Source organism: Pogona vitticeps, chromosome 1 (assembly GCF_051106095.1).
Source record: "Pogona vitticeps strain Pit_001003342236 chromosome 1, PviZW2.1, whole genome shotgun sequence".
NCBI lineage: Eukaryota > Metazoa > Chordata > Lepidosauria > Squamata > Agamidae > Pogona > Pogona vitticeps.
In genome coordinates, this window is record NC_135783.1 from 196,966,979 (window position 1) to 196,988,465 (window position 21,487).

Genomic DNA, 21,487 nt, shown 5'->3' on the forward strand with positions numbered 1-21,487 from the left:
AGGAACCATGGTGCTTTGCAGTTCGGCAACACAGAGCCCCATCCCCAGGTAGGGACTGACTGGGGCAGCTTTCTCTTCGTCTAAGCCCAAAGAGGCACAGCCAGTCAGCGTCCCTACCCTCAGTCCATCCCAAACATTTTGGGCCGGCAGTACAATATCTTCCATAATCTCCAACCCCTGGCCAGCCTGGCTAACGAGAGAGTGAGTACCAGGATCGGAAAAGGATGATGGTTCAAACTGCACTGATTTGGGTGGACCGTTCCCATGGGAACATCTTGTTGCCTTTCAGAAACTCTGCCCGGTCCCCTCCCAGGAGCAGCTGGCAGTCTTTCCAAAAGGCTACCCTTCGGATCCCCCTTGCTGGGGGAACATCGTCTTGTGTAATCCACTCTCCCCCCCCCCCCAAATTCCGGTTGAGTATGATTTACACAAACGAACTCTTCCGATGCAGCCTCCTCAGCAGAACCAGACCCTAAAAGGCATTTTCATGGGGTGGCTCTAACCACAGACCAAGGCTATATTTTCCCTGTGACCATTTGCTTCCTTCCTTCTTAAAAGGTGGTGGAAAACACACCTTCACGAACCTTTGGTTAAATGGGGAAGGTATGCTTTTATGCAGAGAGAATGTTTTCCCTAGAATTCTCTTCAAAGAGCTAAAGAATACTTGCTAAAATTCCTCATTTCTGGCAGATGACACTCTCCCCACATGCCAAGACACCTCAATAAGGAGAAGTGTGGTTTTTTCCCCCCCAACCCTCACAAGATTTGTCATTTGAACAAGAGAAGCGTTTTTTTCCTCCTTAAGAAAATCTTCAGGTACTTTTCTCCACCCCCAAGGCCTGTCTCTTGTCTTTGTAACGCGAAGAGGTGCACCCAAAGCAGACAGCAAGAACAGACTGATTTTAAAAAGAAAAAGAAAACTTTCCCAAGCTTCTACATTCTAAAAGTCCAAAGCAACAGCTGCAGTGGGGTAGTGCCACTTGAACTCCTTGGGCATACACCTTTTTCTTTACACAGGAAAACTCTGGTTGAGACCCACAGAAAACCTCTCACAGCTGAAGAGGTACATGCGGGATGAACACACCTAGTGTTGTCTGATTTTAGAAGCTAAGCAGGGTCACTTGAATAGGAGACCACTGGGTTCTCCTGAAACCCAGAAACCCTGAAGAGCCGGTGAAGCCTGTTAGAGGAGACGATCTTGAAATCAATGACCCCCCCCCCCCGTCTGACTCAGCGTAAGGCAGCTTCCTCTCTTTACAGACTACCTGTAGATGTGGGCTATTTGTACTCATATCCCTGGGGATATGAACAGCAGTACCACAGGTGTCACAGAGGCCCATTCCCTCCCCCCCCCCCCGAGAACCAGCCAGTCTACTCACCATTTACAGCTCACTGCTTGGCTCCTTGCTTGTCACACCAACTGCAGAAGGAGCCCAGCCACCGCGTCCTGCCTCCCCATGCAGCTGATCACACAGCTGATCAGCTGAGCAGAGAGACTCCCTGTCCCGCCTCCGCACTGCAGTGGTTGGTTGTGTGGGGAGGCAGGGAAAAGCTGGCTCAGCTCTTTCCACCATTGGTGTGGCAACAATGACAACAGAACCTGAGGGGAGGGAATGGGCCCCCGTGGCACCTGTGGTGCTACTATTCGTATTCGTATCCCTACAGATACGAATACAAAGAGTCCATGTCTACTGCAGATACCTAATGTGGTGTAAATGCAAGAATAGGTAATACCTTTATAGGCCACTAATAAATAATGAATCATATTTTGTGGTGTAGTGGATCAAGTGACAGACTAAGACTCAGGAGGTTTGGACTTGAATCCCTGCTCAGCCATGGAAGCTCACTGGGGGTGTAGAACTGGTGAAACCATTTCTTAAACATCTCAATTGCCTTGGAAGCCCTATTAGGGCCACTGTAAGTTGGTTCCAACATGACGGAACATCACTTAACTTCTTACTGCTAGGATTGTACAACCCAGCCCAAGCAAAAAAAGCCTGTTTTCCTGCTACCTGCTCAATAACATATATTATGCAATATTCATGTAGGTGAGACTGCCACCTCCCAGAAGTGGGACACTGACCAGGCTGAGAGCTCAAGTGTGCACACACCACTGTCTTTCCATCACTATAATTCCGCACTGATGGCAGAAAGTAAGGAGGAATTAAAGAACCTCTTAATGAGGGTGAAAGAGGAGAGCGTAAAAAATGGTCTGAAGCTCAACATAAAAAAACCCCTAAGATCATGGCCACTGGTCCCATCACCTCCTGGGAAATAGAAGGGGAGGATACGGAGGCAGTGACAGATTTTACTTTCTTGGGCTCCATGATCACTGCAGATGGTGACAGCAGCCACGAAATTAAAAGACACCTGCTCCTTGGGAGGAAAGCAATGACAAACCTAGACAGCATCTTTAAAAGCAGAGACATCACCTTGCCGACAAAGGTCTGCACAGTCAAAGCCAGTGGTTCTTAACCTTTGTTACTCAGGTGTTTTTGAACTGCAACTCCCAGAAACCCCAGCCAGCAGAGCTGATGGTGAAGGCTTCTGGGAGTTGCAGTCCAAAAACAGATGAGTAACAAAGGTTAAGAACCAGTGGTCAAAGCTACGGTTTTTCCAGTAGCGATGTATGGAAGTGAGAGACGGACCATAAAGAAGGCTGACCACTGAAGAATTGATGCTTTTGAATTGTGGTGCTGGAGGAGACTCTTGAGAGTCCCCTGGACTGCAAGGAGAAAAAAACTATCCATTTTGAAGGAAATCAACCCTGAGTGCTCCCTGGAAGGACAGATCCTGAAGCTGAGGCTCCAATACTTTGGCCATCTCATGAGAAGAGAAGACTCCCTGGAAAAGACCCTGATGTTGGGAAAGTGTGAAGGCGAGAGGAGAAGGGGACGACAGAGGACGAGATAGTTGGACAGTGCCATCAAAGCTACCAACATGAATTTGACCAAAGGCCGGGAGGCAGTGGAAGACAGGAGGGCCTGGCGTGCTCTGGTCCATGGGGTCACGAAGAGTCGGACACAACTTAACTAAACAACAACAAAATTCAGCACTGTGTGGGGCTGAAGAAAAGAGTCAATGTTATCCTCCCCCAGCATTCACACACTTTGTTGGGGGGGGGGATTTTATTTCAGCAGGAAAGCCCTCGTCATCACCTTCATTTTTTTCCTTTGGAGGGAAAGCTGAAAATTAGTCAAGCAAAGCCTCGGCAGAGGGTGTGTGTGTGTGTGTTTTCCCAACCCAATAAATCAACTAGGGTTTTGTGTGCTCTTGAGATTGCCCCTTCAGTGTACATATCCTACTCTCCTTGTGCAGACCGCGATCTTTATGAATGTCTGACGAGATGGCGGGAGGGAGAGAGAAAGAAAGAGAGAGCTGGCTGATCATCAGTCACTTAATCAAAACCTCCAGAAGGCACTCCTGCTTCCAAGTGTAAACCAACTGCAGAGAATTTCTTGCAAGGATTCATGCTTCTTATCATCCACCCTCTCAACCCAGCAAATTTTAAACCCAAATTCAGCAAACAAAAGGATAAATCTCCTCTATATCACATACTGTCAGTCATGGGCAGGGAAAAAAGACTATGCAAGCAGTGATGGGGAGATGGTGAAAAAAAGCCTGTTGCACATGCATGGGAGAATTATTTTATTCAGGTAGCTACTCTGCTTGCAAATTAATCTGCCGGTCCAAAAGCATCCAGAAAATGTCCTTTAAACCCCAAAGGTTCCCCAGAAAATGCATGAAATGGTTCTTTCAGTCTCAGCAATGTCCCGTGGATTCAAACTCTGACTAACTGTGCTAGATCAGGATTGAACATACCATACAGTATTTTTGATTTATTATAATTTAATTGCATTTTATTTTTGCTCAGATATTCTGCACATCCATTAATCAGGCGTTTTAGGCCTGGATGAGTGCAGGAAATGATGACTGCATCATCTGCATAGAGTAGTACTGGGATGGGACAAGTTCCCAATTTGGGAGGATGGCCATCAAAGTTTGTCAAAAAGGGAGCGAGATCGTTCATAAAAAGGTTAAACAGTAAGGGAGCCAGGATGCAGCCTTGTTTCACTCCCTTGTTAGTTGGGACCTGGATGGTTATATGTCTCTTACAACATGCCAAATTCGACCTCTTCCAGAAAATTGAATTTGGCATGCTGTAGCAGACATACTTCTTTTCCCTCTGTTGTGTCTCTAATGGATATATTCCTCAATTATAAGCTCTTCAGGAGAGGGATCTGTCTTCTGGGATCTACCCTGTTACCCTGAAAATAAGACCTAAGATGAAAATAAGCCTTAGTATGATTCTTAGTATGCTCATAATATAAGCTCTACCCCAAAAATAAGCCCCAGTTTAATGAAACCCCGCCTTCCACCCTTGTGCAGCCACCTGAAGAAGATGACACAGATGTATTTGAATAAATGCAGATTGCCGTACATGAAAAAAAGTAAAACATTCCTTGAAAGTAAGCCCTAATGTGTTTTTTAAAGCAAAAATTAATATAGGACCCTGTCTTATTTTCAGGGAAACATGGTAGAAAGTGCTGCATGCTCTGTATCATTCCACACAGGTGTCTTTAGCATTCCATAACGTATGTTTCTCTGCACTTCAATATATTAATTACACACAGAAGTCCCTATCTGTTTCTCTGAGCAGAAATCATAAAAAGGCAGAAACACACAGATGTGTGCATCCAGTGACTATGTACTTGGGCTGCACTTATTAACTCCAGGGATTGGGTCCACAGGTACCTTTCTCTCCCTGAACTCAACTCCTCTGCGTGTTTATTGTACACAGGTCCTAAATGGCCAAATGGAGCTAATATATATTGGCATTCTTCCCAAACGTGGATTAGAATATTGAGGGACTGACTCTGCTTTCTCAGGATAATAGGATAACAATGTACTGTACTCAGTTCCTGTGTACATTACAAATCTTCCTCTTCTGGAAATCTTCAGATAATATTAGCTCAGTGACTTAGATTCAGAGTTCGGCAGTTCAATTCCCCACTTCTGAGTCCTCTCCACCTAGCAAATCCTGAAAAGGGTCACTGTAAGTCAGAACTGACTTGACGCCACACAGTTATTATGATTAGTAGATAGAGAAAGCTTGGAAACTTTACTTTTTGGACTACCTCTCCTAAAACTCCATAGCCAATGTAGGTGCTAGCCATGCTGTCTGGAGGATCTGGAAAGTTGTCACTGAAAAAAAAAATTTTTCCCAACCTCTGCAGCCAAACCAGGTGCTGTCCTTGGATTCAAATGCCCCACCAAAAATGAGAAAACAAAACAGACAATGGCTCATGAATAAAATCAGTAATATGAGACTGGCTTGGTTTGGTTGGTGATTCTGTCCATAGAAGCATTTGTTGGGCATTTATTTGCAACTTCGCACACTTCTGTTTGTATAACTGGGAGGGATTTTTCTGGGCCGAGGTGATTGTCTATATATCCAGCACTAATCAATCATTCCTTCCAACCTTTGAATTCAAACACAGCCCTGCCTCTCTGCAGAATGTTTCTGTTTCTCTCTTCCCTCAGTTGGAAGCAGACTGTTTGTTGCTGTTGATGTGTTCAGTTGGTTGTGAAGTATGTGTGCATTAAAGAAAGCAGCATACACTAAACTGTAACTTCAAGCAACTGTAATCTCAAATTGTTTTTTAAACATTGTTTCTCTTACAAATGTTTCAGAGTGAGTTACTGATACTTTTAAGTGCCAGTTAATGAGAACTGGGTGGATTCTGAGGACCATGTAGCTATTCTCCTCTATGGATTTCTGTATTTCTGCTGCTTCACCAAAAAAAAAAAAAAAAAAAAAAAAGAATTTTATCAGAAATTCAAAAACTTTGCAACAGATTTCCCCTCACTCCTCATTAGCACTTCTTCAAAAAGACTTGCAAATACAAAGATTAAATAGCAGCCAATACAAAAAATCTGACACTATGTATGTTTATTTCATTCATTCATTCATTCATTCATTCATTCATTCATTCATTCATTATTGGATTTTTATCCTGCCCTTCTAGACATGAGTCTACTCAGGGCGGCTCACAATATATTGTACACAAACAGATAAAAACAACAATTAAAATCTACAATAATAATATAATCAAGATGGGAGGATAAACAACAAAAACTAAGAAAAGTAAAATCAAGTATTGGCAGGAGGGAAGGCCTGCCTAAAGAGCCAAGTCTTTAATTGGCTCTTGAAAACACCCAGCGAGGGTGCCAGGCAGATCTCTGACAGCAGGCTGCTCCAAAGTCGAGGGGCCACTGCCGAGAAGGCGTTTACTCAGAGTAATCACAGTATGTGCAATGAGTTTTACTGAGAAACTGCTTACAACTGCAATAAATAATGCAGTGCTGTGGAAAGGGTTGCCATAAGTCAGAACCATCATGACGACATGATGAATTATGCCTATCCACTCAGAAGTAATCCCCCAGGGAGTTTCATGGGACTTATTCCCAGGTGAGTGTGTGCAGAACTGTGGCCTAAGAGAACACTTTAAAATGCCATTTTAATTGCAGGGATAATTTTCAGGTCAAATGTTTAAGGGAAATGACGCGCAGACCTACAGTGGAGTCTCAACTTACGTACGGCTCCACTTACGAACTTTGCGACCTACGGACTTCTCCAGCGGCAAAGTTTCACTTTGACTTGCGGCTGGAGAATTGACCTACAGACCAGAAGGGGGAGGCGGGGAAAGCGCCAAATTCAAATTTGGCGCTTTCCCTGCCTCCCCCTTCCGGTCCGTAGGCTGTAGGTCTAAGCCCCGAAAGCCCAAAGCTGACAGCAGGCGCAGGGCGGCTTTCGGCTTTCCAGCTTCCAAAGCTGCGAGGGGGGGGGGAGATGGGGAAAGCCGAAAGCCACCCTGCGCCCGCTGTCAGCTTTGGGCTTTCAGGGCTTAGAAAGCTGGACCCACTGGCCTCTTGCCTCCTGTCCCCAGTGCCCTCTGCCTCCTGTCCCCATGGGGACAGGAGGCAGAGGACAGTGGGGACATAAGGCAGAGGGCAGCGGGTGCAGCTTTGGAAGCCCTGGATTTTTTTTTCCTCTGGCTGGAACGAATTAAATGGTTTTCAATGCATTCCTATGGGAAATGGACCCTCAACCTACGGAATTTTCGACCTGCAGCCACAGTTCCAATACGGATTAATTCCGTAAGTCGAGGGTCCACTGTACATCCACATACTATTTGAAAGGCCCTTACGCGGAAATTGTATGCATCTCATATTCCCACCCTACAGCCTTATGGCGCAACAACCTCAAATAAACAATAACTAAATTTATCACAACATGCATTTACCCAAGCATTACAGGGAGTTACTCTTCTCAGTCAGAATCTGGGCCCTACCCAAAACAGACTTTGAAACAATCCAACCTCTAAAACAGACCAGGCTCTGATGAACTCTGAGTCCTGTGAGCTCAAGGGGTTTTTATTTATTTAAACCGATTCACCCTCTCAGTCCAAGGACTCTCCGTGTGGCTAAGAATACGTGCCATAAAATCCTAAAAACAAATACAGTTTCTTCCACCCCACCTGCCCCATTGCAGCTCCAGCACGGCAGTAACACTGACGCAGAACTCTCCATGGCCAACGGGCAGAATGTGTGCAGAGCCTCTAGCCAAGGTACCCAAACTTACTCCTCTCTGGTTGCCAGAAGGTCAGCATAAAGAGATGAGCCCAGCTGCCCTAGGCTTTGCCACAACCCAAAAGTCACAACTGGGCTGCCCAAGGGTGTTCCTCCTCCTCCTCCTCCTATTCCTTTTACAACTTCACTGGCATCTGAAAGGGGAGAAGAGCCACATTCGTCTCTTGTGCCCTGGACAGCCCCCCCCCCCCGGGCAGCTGTCTGATATTCCTGAAGATGTAAAGCTGCAAGCACACAAAGGGGTATTTCCTGGCCATCCCTAATTCCTGGTATAAGGAAGTGGTCTGTCCAGGGTCCAGCTTTCATTACTGATTCAACAGCTGGGCTGGCCTGTCTGTTTTCTTGTTCCCAAAAACAGGTAGTGTCTTTAACTGCAGATGAGGAAAAGCAAAAACCAAACAGAAATGCACATCAAGAGTTCCTGGTAGCTACAAACCAACCAACACATCTTCCTTTCTTATTCTCTCCTTCCCAGTTTCATAGTCCAGGGTAGAAATCAAAGTCACATTTCACTGTGTGGACTCGGCAGTTTGCAGGTTTCCATTGGAGAAACTATTTTTACATTTTCCCCTGAGGGAGAGTGTGAGCTGCCACCAGAGATCCGTGGAGAAACTAAGGATAAGACTGTCATGGTGAGTGAAGAAGAGCACTGCATTTCTATCACGCAAAAAAGGTGGCAATATTATTAATGGGCGATGTTGCAGACGGCTCTCTCCATCCAGCCCCACCTGACCACAGAGGGACCAGCCACTCCCAGTCCTAGCCAGCCCCCACCCCTACCCCACAGCATGCAATAGGAACAGTGGACTACACCGGAAGCCTGTTGTAAGCCACTCACCCACTCAGGGGTTTCAAGCAATAATTTCTTCATTTTACTTTTAGTTTGCAAACAAGGGATGCAGCTAATAAAAATAAAATCAAAGATTATACAAAGGAGGGGGAAAGTTTGGAATTAATTCTTAACCCATTACCCTCTACAGCTGCTGCTGCTATTTTATTATTATTTTTATTTTTATTTTTATTTTTATTTTTATTTTTATTTTTTATTTTTATTTTTATTTTTATTATTATTATTATTATTATTATTATTATTATTATTATTATTATTATTATTATTATTATCATCATCATCATCATCATCATCATCATCATTATCATCATCATCATCATTATCATCATCATCATCCAAGACACAATCTTTGACTGGTATTATATAACATATACAAGTTTTAACCAAAAACTTAAGTACCAGTTAAATATCAGTGTAGTATGCATGCTCTTCCTAATATCATTGGGTTTTGCAACTCTGGTGGTTTTATTTCAGAGATCTGCAGCTGGTTATCATGTTTTATAAAATTCCACATGATTGTTCGCAATGCCCTGATGACTCTGGGGACCACTGAAATGCATTTCATCCACAAGCGAGTTGTTTCTACTGCCAGGTCTTGGTATTTTGTAAATTGTTCCAATTCTTTGTCTTCAACTCTGTGGCATCCCCTGGAATTGCAATGTCAATGATTCAGACCTTTCTTTGTTCTCTTACTGTTATGTCTGGTATTTTTTTACGCTCAAAATGTCTGTCCATTTGAATCCAAAAGTCCCACAAGATCTTAACTTGGTCATTTTTTCTGATATCTTCTCTACCTGATGCTCCCACAGATTCTTGGATGCTGGCTGATTACATTTTTTTTACATAATGGCAAGTGTAATAATTTTGCAACTCTATCGTGGCTAACTTCGTACCTTGTCTGCACAGTCACTGAGTACTCAAAGATGAGGTGTGACGCAGCTGCTGTTTCTTTGCAGAATCTACATTTGCTGTTTGCACTATTATTATTTCACTTAGTAGCAGCAGAAGCAGAAGCAGCAGTAGTGCTGCTGGTGGTGTTCTATAACAATGGCATTTGCATTCCAATGTGTGGCAGCACTCTGTTTTGAAACATTTAAAATCTCCTTTAAAACTTCGGATTTGGGACACAAAATAAGCATTGTGCTAAAAGGACCATTAACTCCTTTTTCTGCTACTACTTGCTGTACCTAACCCCAACTATCCTGCAATCCTGGAGTTTTTCATCTATTAGAGGGACAGTTTTCCATTCTGCACAATGATACATTTTACAGAACACCCACTTACCCAAATAGAACCTTGAAGCTGCAGAACCCACAGAACGAGAGAGGCCCAGTTGTGTTTTACTTCCCTGGATCCAACCAGCCTTTTGAGTTGGACCAAAAAAAAACCACAAACTCCCAGCCAATCATTTTACAAATGCCTAAAAGTGGAGGTCAGTGTGCTAAATTTCTTTTATTGTACCCCTTAAACTAGAATACTAGAATACTGCCCTCAGCTGTAATCAAGGACAACCCCTTTCCTTCCCATCCCCAGGGTAAATTAAAATCCAGTTTCACACCTAGTTCCTGCTCATATAAGATATTAAAGGGAGGCACCGCTTGTCCTTTGCCCAAGGAGAAACAATGCCCCGGGAAGCCCTTACACACACTCTCTCTTCTTACACATACGTAACACACACACACTCTTGGAATCATCTCAGTGGCACAGATATATGCCCAAACTAAAGGATACAAAACTCAAAACACAGAGAGAACCTCATGAAAACAGCTGGGAGATCAAAATTTTATGACTGGAGCTCTAGGTGAAACGACTTTTACAAAACAAAATCCAATAAAGCATTTTATTCTGTTTTTCAAACACTGAGTTGTCTTGGAGAAAAATATGCTCCAGTCAGTCTCAAGAATAGCAAGTGAGAAATAGCCTCCTGATCTCCAAGCATTGTCAAGTCTGCTAAATTAATAACACCTTTAGGATTCTATTAGGCATCTAATTGCCTCAAAATTCCACTGCGTTTAGTATTTTGCACTCTAGCTGTTTGCATTAAGTACTCGTTACCCTGCAGGATAAAAGGCAACAGAAAAGAAGATGCAATGACTAAAGCCAAGGAATAGATGGCTGGAAACGGCTGCTACATGAAACAGCATCCTCCAACTTGTTTCCCACCACCGCCACCTTCAGCTGAGTGCTCCAAAATTAAATCACTAGATCCCTCCCCGATACACCAATAAATCACTTAGCTATGGTAAATAAAGGTTACCGTTAGTTAAACATGTCTTTAACTGGCCACAACTCATTGATTTGCCTTCCAAAAAGATTAACGATGAAGAAAGTTGCAGTTCAAACAGACAGTGGTATCAGTTGAAGAGAAGCTTCACCAAACTTGATTCCCATGGCTATCCAGTGGGCAGCCAATTGCCCCCTTGCCCTAAAATCTCAAAAAAAAAAAAAAAACCCTCAACCTCAGCACCTCCTTCCTTTCTTCTGCCTTCCACCACTTTTCCAGAAGCATCACGCAAGACTCACAGGTGCCCCCATTCTGTTGGCTGAGCTGTTTTCACTAACCCAGATAGTGAAACAGCTCCTTCCTCATTTTGACCAACGCACTCACACCAATCCCTCACCCTTCTCCAGGGAGTTGTGTCTATGTGTCCTTCCTTCTACTCCCATTTCTGCTACCAGCAAAGCTACGAACCAAATCAAACACCATTTTCACAAGAGCTAATAACGGACCGATACAAAAGCCTTTACCTTTTTGAAAAGCAAACGCGGCACTTTCTAGAGACAACTCCTGTACAATAGGCAACAACCAGCAAAAGGCCCACACAAACCCTGCTATGGCGGCTGAAAGCACTGGCTGACAGAATTTAACAATAAAAGGCAGCATCAAAACACATGTTCTGTTGTATCTCCGCCGCTTAGATGGTCTGTAGTAAATTTATAAACAGTAATCTCGTGCAGTCCAGGCAAGCTCCAGACTGTTCAGCCCTAAACCTTTGTGAACTATCTTTAATTCCTTTAATTCATAGGGACTTTTTAATCTAAGTGTTTTAGAAACATTGGGCACAGAGAAGGAAAGAGATAAACACTTTGTTCCTAGAAAGTCTGTCCCACGAAACCCACCACTACTGACCCAAAGAAAATCCAATATATACCAGCATGCCTGATTTTAACTGGGGGGTGGGCGAGGAACAGCCAAATAGCCATGTCAATTTCAGAGTTCTTTTTTGCATTCTACAATTCAACCTACAACAAAAATTGAACATCTCTCCCCCACACACACCTTGTTTTAAAAGGAAGGTACCCTCGGACCAAAGTTACCATTTCTTGAACCCTGTGGTTTCAAGAAGAGAACTCCACGTGCAGGCTTCCCCATGCAGTGGGAAGGGATGGGACTGAAAAGTACGCATCCTCCTTTTTCATGTTTTTACCCCTCAAGGTTGTGAACCCAACATAGAACAGAAGCAATCTTTACATATCAAAAGGCTTGCTTTCTCCTACAAGCATGCCTTGAGATGCTGTTTTAACTCTTTGTAACTTCACCCCTTTGGTAAGCTGAAGCAGAATTGTACAAATAAGGAAAACACACATACTGTATATGCATTACTGCAAAATTAACATAAGCTTGAGGAGCCTCCCTTTCCTGACACAAATCACACAATAGTCTTCCACAGACTGCACTGTTGCAGAACCCTGATTTTTTTTCCTTTTTAGTGTAGCAAGGAATAGCCATTGGGAGCCTTATTCACCACCATTTTCAAATAGCTACACAATCCTGGAGGCTAGCAACTCGCACTGTAAACTTCTCTCACATCCCCTTTGGTGATTTAAGTGCTTCAGCTGTTATCCAAGTTCCTTCCAGATTCCCAAAGATCTACAAGCAGAGATCACCTCCATTCCGCACGTGCACATAGATAGAAATACACACAGAACACCTGAAAAGGAAATTTACAGTACCCCAGAAATTGTACAGACCAAACTGTAGCTTATAGTAACGGCAGAAAAGAAAAAAGCAGCTCAACTTTCATTTTTAAAGACAACTGCCCTGCTTGAAATGCAGCGTTATTTTGAACCCTTTCTCCTCAGCGGGGAACAAAAAACGTGGGTTGGATTTCTGTGAAGACCCTTTTCAAAAGGAAGGAAATTCCACCCTGCCGAACAGGAATCAAGGAATCTGCCTGCATCTCTAGCCAAGTGTGAATTTCCCCTAGGACAGGGCTCCAGAAGCTCCCTTCAAATTAAAAGCCCATCCTGCTGTGTTTGCAAGCTTCTTCTACCTAAGAAAAAGCTGTCCCTGACACTAAAACCCCAAGCATGGTGTTTTCACACCACCGGGCTTAAAAAGAAGACCGAAGGAAAGAAGCGACAACCGACAACCGTGCACACAGAAGGGGCCTAGCCCCCACCTCCACCTAATTTGCAAGGCTCCTACCTTGCAGATACTGGACAGCACAGCTGTAACATCTGGAGCCTACCAGTGGATACAGACACAGATTCACTTCAGTGATGACAACAAAGCAGCAACTAAACGGAGCAGCAGCCGATACCTTATCTGTGGTAGTTGCTTTGCTAGATCTTTTTTTTTCCCCTTATGGCTTCCGGCAAGAAGCTGGGAGGTGCACAGAACATGTTGTTGTGATTCTAAAATAATACCTCCTCTGCAGTCACTTACAAGAGGGCTGGTAGGATTTCCACATTGGGCTGAGTAATGCTACAGAAGAAGCCGCATTGAAGCCAAGATCAAGGAGAGTTTCTGTACGAGAATCTCTCGACCCTTCCATTTATAAGAAGAAAGGTCCCTTCGCCACTTGGGCACCACGGACAGGCCAAAGGGTGGAGCATAGATTTCCTGTCAGCCTTCTGCTGAATAGGCTTTAGGGTACCAAATGACTCTAAAAACCAGAAGCCCAGAAAAAAATGTGTAAGGAAAATGTGGATATGAGGCAAAAGCAGAAGACTGGGAGAAGACACCGCCATTTATTTAAAATGACAATACGTTTTTCATTACAGCTGATAGCAGCTAAAGGTCATTTTACTTTAGTGTCTGTGAGACCACGCTTCTAAATGCTTGCCTGCGCGCTCAGCAAGAAGTGGAAGCTGGTCTTCCCCAAGTTCTGACTAGCCTCATCCTTTTTCATCCTTATCCATTTACTAGCGAAGCTGCCTTCGTCTGTGCCATCTAGAACGAATTAAGAGTCTCCATCCGACTTATCAGTAGAGAAATGGGTAAGGGAGGAGGAGGAGGACGACGAAGGAGGAGGCATCCTTTAGGGCTGGGCTCACCCTCAGTGATGGCAGCAACACAATGAATATCTTTTCCCCACCAAGGCACTTGTTTTTGCTTCGGTGTTGCTTCAAGCGCCAGCACCGTCCAACGTCCACACTGCTCCAGACCTAGCCTTCCTTCACGAGAAGCTGGGGGACGGAGAGGGCGAGAGCGCGCTGTCATGGGGACAGGGAATATGGTGGCAATATTGGCAGAATATTTTATAAAAAGTGAAAGCTCTTGACTCTCTTTAGCTCAAACGACTCCTACACTGCTGCCATCGCAGGCCTCTGCTGATGGCTTCATCGAAGGGTTTGACAACCGAGAGAGAGAGAGAGAGAGAGAGAGAGAGAGAGAGAGAGAGAGAGAGAGAGAGAGAGGCCTTCAGAGGCTGTTTCCTTCAAAAGCCCACAAGCAAAAAGGAATTGGGGGAGGCCCTGTCGTGCCCCTCTTTTATGCTGTGAAATGCACTGCAAAACATTCTGCCTTAAAAGGCAGTTCCTTGAGAGAAAAATAATGGTGCAATGGCACCTTTAAAAAAAATCAGACTGTTCCCTACCAGAAGCACAAATAAAAGACAGCTGGGGCACACTGTATTAACATAAAAGAGCAAAGATAAACAAAGGGGGAAAACATAACCTCCCTCTTGCCCACCGTTCCCCCTTGGAATCCTAGTATTGAAGCACCCGTTGTGTGCTACAGTCTCAACAGCACCCTCCCAACTAGAGTGCTTGACATGTTATTGCGCCACGTTCAAAGAACTCGAGAGTAGGAAAGTTACGGCACTGGAAAGCCAAAACGACAGCTCGCTCTTTCCTTCTCTTGATCAATAAGATCAGTCAGAATCATTAACATTAAAATCTATCAACTGATTCCTTTCCGTGAAGAGACAGACTAGGACTGGCTATGGAACCTCAGTGGGCGGGGGGGGAGGGAGAGATGGACGGACGAGGGTCATCTACCCCTTCAACATTTCACAGACCCTGGAAAACCTTCTTAGAGTTACCCTAAATCAGATTAAACTTAACACATAACAACAATTATTCATTTCCTCCTTTTTTGCATCAGGTCACATTAAAGTTCTTCAAATCACCAAGTCCAATTCCTGTTCATACTGGATCTGCAATACAGGCTGCAACTTCAGCAGGGTCAGGCCAAAGCTGCACTGTTACAGCCGGCCAAGGCTGCATTTCCAGTCTTCTCTGGCCCCCTCCTATTCTGTTCTATTCTATTCTATTTAAAGTATTATTATTTTTACCCAACCTTTCTCCTTGAAAAAGACCCAAGGCAACTTACATCATTAAAAGACAATATTTAAAGCTAACCCACTCAGGCAAAGAGGGGAAACTTGCCTGAAGAAAAGGTCTTTGCCTGTTTGCGGAAGGGCAGGAAAGATGGGGCCAGTCTTGTGGGAGAGAGTTCCAAAGTCTAGGAGCAGCCACAGAGAAAGCCTTCTCTCACGTACCCACCAAACATACCCGTGAAGGTTGGTGGGCCAAGAGAAAAATCTCAACAGAAGGCAAAACGTATCTCATAGACACCTCCAAGAACAGCTGTAAACTATTTACACACTTTGCAGTATCCCTCCTCTGTATTGTTTTCTACCAATAAATGTGTTCAAAATGGGAAGTAAACTTCTAACCACTTCTGAATTTGGTTTCAGCATTCCAGGCAACCTGCATGGCCTACACTGAATCCCAGACTCTGAAAACTGGCCCAGGAGTCCCAAGGTTTATCCATACCTCAACTAGAGCATCCCTGAAAGACGCTCATCCAGCTTCAAAAAAGATCTCTCCAGGTTTCAACAGTAAGGCAGTCCATAATTATTTCTGTACATATGCCTAGGAGTTGCACATTAATATTGAAACTGGCTCAGAAATCATCCTGTCTTTGGAGAGAAAAGTGGGGGGAGGGGGAAAACAAAATACTGTAGCATTTTAAAAACCACCAATTTTATTTCAGCATGAGCTTTCATGGATCAAAGTCCATTTTCACTTTACATATCAATCAATGCAGCACATAGGCACATGCAATTCATGCCCCACCACGTGCACAACAGATGATCTCATAAATAGTTGAGATAACAATATTGAAGTAGCTCACTTCTGGTCAGAAACAGTCTAATTATTTTAACATTTTAATTTGTTTTCATATATATATAAAGCAAATTAAAACGTTAAAACATGGTTTAGTGATATATAAAAGGAATGGAGTAGCCCTCATAGTCAACAAAAGAGTGGGAAAAGCTGTAATGGGATATAATCTCAAAAATGATAGAATGATGTCAATAAGAATCCAAAGCACACCTTTCAACATCACAATAATTCAAGTTTATGCACCAACCACCAGTGCTAAGGAGACTGAAATTGAACAATTTTATGAAGATTTACTTTGCAAAATTAGGGAGTCAAGAGATAAAAGGAACAACAGGGAAGTTTGGCCTTGGAGTTCAGAAGGAAGCAGGGCAAAGGCTAACAGAGTTTTGTCAAGAGAACAAGCTGGTCATCACAAACGGAGGATAAGTACAAGTAGCTCCAGAGCTAATGAAGTGGTTGGGCCAAAGCCGAAAGGACGCTCAGCTGTGGACATGCCTGGAAGTGAAAGGCAAGTCCAATGCTGCAAAGAAAAATACTGCATAGGAACCTGGAATGTAAGATCTATGAATCTTGGGAAGCTGGAGGTGGTCAAACAGGAGATGGCAAGAATAAACATCGACATCCTGGGCATCAGTGAACTAAAATGGACAGGAATGGGCGAATTCAGCTCAGATGATTATCATATCTACTATTGTGGGAAGAATCCCGTAGAAGGAAAATGATAGAATGATGTCAATACGAATCCAAGGCACACCTTTCAACATCGCAATAATCCAAGTTTATGCACCAACCACCATTCCTGAGGAGACTGAAACTGAACAATTTTATGAAGATTTACAACACCTTCTAGAACTGACACCAAAGAAAGATGTTCTTCTCATTCTAGGGGACTGGAATGCTAAAGTAGGGAGCCAAGACATAAAAGGAACAATAGGGAAGTTTGGCCTTGGAGTTCAAAACGAAGCAGGGCAAAGGCTAATAGAGTTTTGTCAAGAGAACAAGCTGGTCACCACAAACACTCTTTTCCAACAACACAAGAGGCAACTCTATACATGGAAATCACCAGATGGGCAATATCGAAATCAGATTGATTATATTTGACTATGCAAAAGTCTTTGACTGTGTGGACCACAGCAAACTATGACAAGTCCTTAAAGAAATGGGAGTGCCTGACCACCTTGTCTATCTCCTGAGAAACCTATATGTGGGACAGGAAGCAACAGTTAGAACTGGATATGGAACAACTAATTGGTTCAAAATTGGGAAAGGAGTACGACAAGGCTGTATATTGTCCCCCAGCTTATTTAACTTATATGTAGAATACATCATGCGCAAGGCTGGATTGGAGGAATCCCAAACAGGAATTAAGATTGCCAGAAGAAATATCAACAGCCTCCGATATGCAGATGATACCACTCTGATGGCAGAAAGTGAGGTGGAATTAAAGAACCTTGTAATGAGGGTGAAAGAGGAGAGTGCAAAAAACGGCCTGAAACTCAACATCAAAAAAACTAAGATCATGGCCACTGGTCCCATCACCTCCTGGGAAATTGAAGGGGAAGATATGGAGGCAGTGACAGATTTTACTTTCTTGGGCTCCATGATCACTGCAGATGGAGACAGCAGCCACAAAATTAAAAGACGCCTGCTTCTTGGGAGGAAAGCGATGACAAACCTTGACAGCATCTTAAAAGGCAGAGACATCACCTTGCCAACAAAAGTCCGAATAGTCAAAGCTATGGTTTTTCCTGTCGTGATGTATGGAAGTGAGAGCTGGACCATAAAGATAGCAGACTGCCGAAGAATTGATGCCTTTGAATTGTGGTGCTGGAGGAGGCTCTTGAGAGTCCCCTGGACTGCAAAGAGAACAAACCTATCAATTCTAAAGGAAATCAACCCTGAGTGCTCACTGGAAGGACAGATCCTGAAGCTGAGGCTCCAGTACTTTGGCTACCTCATGAGAAGAGAAGACTCCTTGCAAAAGACCTTGATGTTGGGAAAGTGTGAGGGCAAGAGGAGAAGGGGACCACCAAGGATGAGATGGCTGGACAGTGTCTGCGAAGCTACCAACATGAATTTGACCCAACTCCGGGAGGCAGTGGAAGACAGGAGGGCCTGGCGTGCTCTGATCCATGGGGTCATATATATGTCCATCAGACAAAGTGACAACAGTTCATTAACACAAAAGCACAACTATCACACTTTAAGTCAGGGAGAAGTATTTTTCCAAGGGTCGCTCAGTGCAGAACTCCCAAAAGCCTCATCCAGGATAACCACCAGGGGAGTCTGCGAGTTAGAGAATTCTGGGAGTCACACTCCAAAGAAAGTAACTTTTTTTCCAATCTCCATCTATGTAGGTGCCTCACACCCACAGAGAAGATCATTCATCAGGGGCAAGGGATAAACCAGTGTCAAAGCCTTTCACTTTTGTTTCACTTTCAGCCTGGCAATGAACAGACTGCAGGAGAGCCAATAAACTGAAACTCATCTCAGGAAAGATGACGTGGGTGTTCCTCTGCTTGATGCTCTCTGGGCGGGTTCGAATGTCCCATGCAGATCCTTCTTTGTCACTGGAAGCACAGGTCCCCCCTGTGACCTGGAGGTCCTCTGGAAGGGGAGACCTCTGATATCTTCTTTCCGTGCCCCGTGCCCTAGTAAGCCTGCAGACGAGGCTACTTTGTAAGCGTTCGCTTTTGGAGACATTTCAAGAAACTGCAATTTGTCACAAACACAATTACATTTTAACACCCTTTATCTGACAACCATGTTACGCCGATGCTCTGAGGACTCCTTTGGCTTGTTCTTCGGCTCAGTCCCTGGGGGCCAAATAGAGGCCCCACTCTAGCCACAAGCCACTTTCACAGAAAGGGCCAAATCCGCCTGACAGGCGGCTCGTTTCTACAGAGACTCTTCACCATGTGCTTCCACCCCCTTTGGTGAGTATGGCAAAAGGGCTGTGCAATATTCTGGGGCTGGGGAAGGGGTGTTAGGGGCTGCTATTTAGCACCTACTCTGATTTATATCCAGGCTGGCCCCCGTTTTTTTAACCCAACCTATTTTCAATCTCTGCTGATTGCTTTTCTACTGGATTGTATTTCTCTTATCTCTGCCGATTGTTTTTACACCACTCTTTAGAGCGGCGCTGCTCCAAATGTTTTTAATTACTTTTGTTGTAATCCTGAATCTTTGCAAGCCACTTGGGAACTCTTTGAACAGTAGGGATATAAATCCCCGTAATAAATAAAGAATAAAATTAATTCTATTTGGTTTGCTCTCCTTCAAGCAATCTGCCCTAGAGACTCTGCTCAAGCTGCAGAGGGCCACTTCACCTACTTCACCTCCCAGAAGCCCACGCCAGCAGGAGGAAGGGTGAGTGCAAAGGGAAGTGGAAGCTCAAAGTCTAGTTTGCACACTTTGTAAATAAAGAAGACCACACTTTACACCACCAATTCAACCAAGGTCATCTTTTTGCAGAGAGCCAAGCACTTGCCAACACATCAGTTAAATACCAGGCAGGTAAAGTGTTGCCTCGCTAGACGATTGACACGTGGGACGAAAAACCCGCAAGACGATTGGTTTTTGTGATCACTATGGTGCCTCACAAGAAGTTTTTTTTTCTATAACCATGCTTCGCAAGACTTTTTTTTTTTAGACCGATGCTTCGCAAGACTTTTTTTTTTTCGACCAATGCATAGGGAACCTCGCAAGATGATTTTTTTTACAAGACGACGATTTTCACAGAACGAATTAAAATCGTCTTGTGAGGCACCACAGTATTTTTTAAAAGTCTGGCTGGCTGCAGCATTAACCTGGTCTCTGCAAAGGCATACCGTAGGAAAATAAAAAGACAGTCAAGTTTGTAAGAATGTTCTATTTCTCTTATAATAAAAACAATGTACTGTGTAAAAATGTACCCTGGAAAATGGACCATATTCTCCCAGGGAAAAGTACAAAGATGGCAGATCAGATCAAATGCAAAGCCATCAGGGCATAAGCTTGTTAAGTGTGTGTGTGTGTGTGTGTGTGTGTGTGTGTGTGTGTGTGTGTGTGTGTGTGTGTGTGTGTGTGTGTGTGTGTCTGTGTCTGTGTGTCTGTGTGTCTGTGTGTGTGTGTGTGTGTGTGTGTGTGAGAGAGAGAGAGAGAGAGAGAGAGAGACAGAGACAGAGACAGAGACAGAGACAGAGACAGAGACAGAGACAGAGACAGAACAAAATGTATTTTTTAGGATCACATGCAAACGGAAAACGAATTGAAATGTTGCCAAGTCAGCTTGGGTGTACATGTCAATACGGCACTTGATCTAACAAAAACAAATAAACATCAGACAAATAAATGTGATCCAAATTGTCAGCCCACCACTGAATATTCACATTCGTCAGATAAAGGGTGTTAAAATGTAATTGTATTACGGAGCAAGCAGCGGACGTCTGTGAGGCTCCTAGTCAATGAGGAAAGCTAACGTTGCTTGCATGGTAAATTATCCTCAATTACGGTTACCAGAGTGGCTCCCTAATTATACATATAAACAAAATAATGCACAGCAACCCTAAAGTAATTCAATCATTTCCTTTGCACATTAGTATCACTCTGGCACTGGGAAAAGCTTCTTTTAATCATTTTTTCCTAATTTTCATCTCAGACAATGAAAACCCATCAAATTTTGCAGCTTTTAACTGTGTTTTCTGGCAATCTATACCACCTGAAAAGGCTGAGGCTTTAAACCAGTTTCCCCTACCTTCGTGCCCCATAGCTTTACTGACTACATAGGCTATCACCCTCAGCTGGTACATGGGAAAATGGAACTGTAGTCCATGGTTATGGAAGTCACTGGGATGGGAAAGTCTGTTTCAAAAGAGATTGGTATTTCATGCAAAAAAATAAAAACAAGGTGTGTTTTTTCCCTCCAGGACCCAAAGCAAAATCCTTGTATTTTTCTTAAATAACCGCACTAAAATACTTAGCTCACACATACAACATACAATTCTCAATTTTTGAAAATTAACCACCTTTCTCTGCCCTGATTAAAGACACGGACTGTCACTGTCAGGAGATATTGGGGGGGGAGTGTGCCCCTCATTGGGTAACTGACACACCTTAGATATTGAATCCGCTTGGACGGGAATTTATTTCAGTGAAATCTAACACACATGCACACTCCACACACAAGGTACGACGACTTCTTTTTGCTACTCTGAATTCAGCCTTATTAACGCTAGATGGAAATGAGTGAATTATTTTAAAATCAAATACAAGCGCTAGTCAAATGTAGCTTTCCACCCAATTTACAGAGACGACACATTCAAAAATGGGCAACCACAAATATTATGCAATGCCACAGAACACCACAATGTATCAACAATAAACCAGGGAATATACCTTTGGAAACGAACTCGCTCAGGAGATCTTAAGCAACTCACAATTTTCAGCCCCACATCTGCAATACAGAACTTAATTGCATCGGCCTGCCTTCATCAGAGTAATGACTATGAGGCTGCTGAGCTCTCGAACTGCTCCGGGTAAATTGCAAGGATTATTATTGTTGTTGTTGGCAAGGTTACTGTTATTCTTATTTGCGTCATACGTTACTTCTTGGGAAACAGTTCCAAGGCACAAAACAAGAGCACA

The 21,487-nt window shown here is 43.7% G+C and overlaps 1 protein-coding gene across 4 annotated transcripts in view; it reads right to left on the minus strand.

Moving 5' to 3' along the window:
* The window catches only part of UBE2E3 (ubiquitin conjugating enzyme E2 E3), a 145,099-nt gene that overhangs the window by 115,410 nt on the left and 8,202 nt on the right, over positions 1 to 21,487 (minus strand). Inside the window, exon 1 of one of the 4 annotated variants that reach the window (XM_020808253.3) lies at positions 12,933 to 13,063. The exons of the other annotated variants lie outside the window; for them this stretch is intronic. Within the exon in view, the coding sequence (XP_020663912.1) occupies positions 12,933 to 12,964 (32 nt within the window). The 5' untranslated portion in view covers positions 12,965 to 13,063. Of the gene's footprint in view, positions 1 to 12,932; positions 13,064 to 21,487 lie in introns of those variants that run through there. 4 annotated transcript variants of the gene reach the window in all.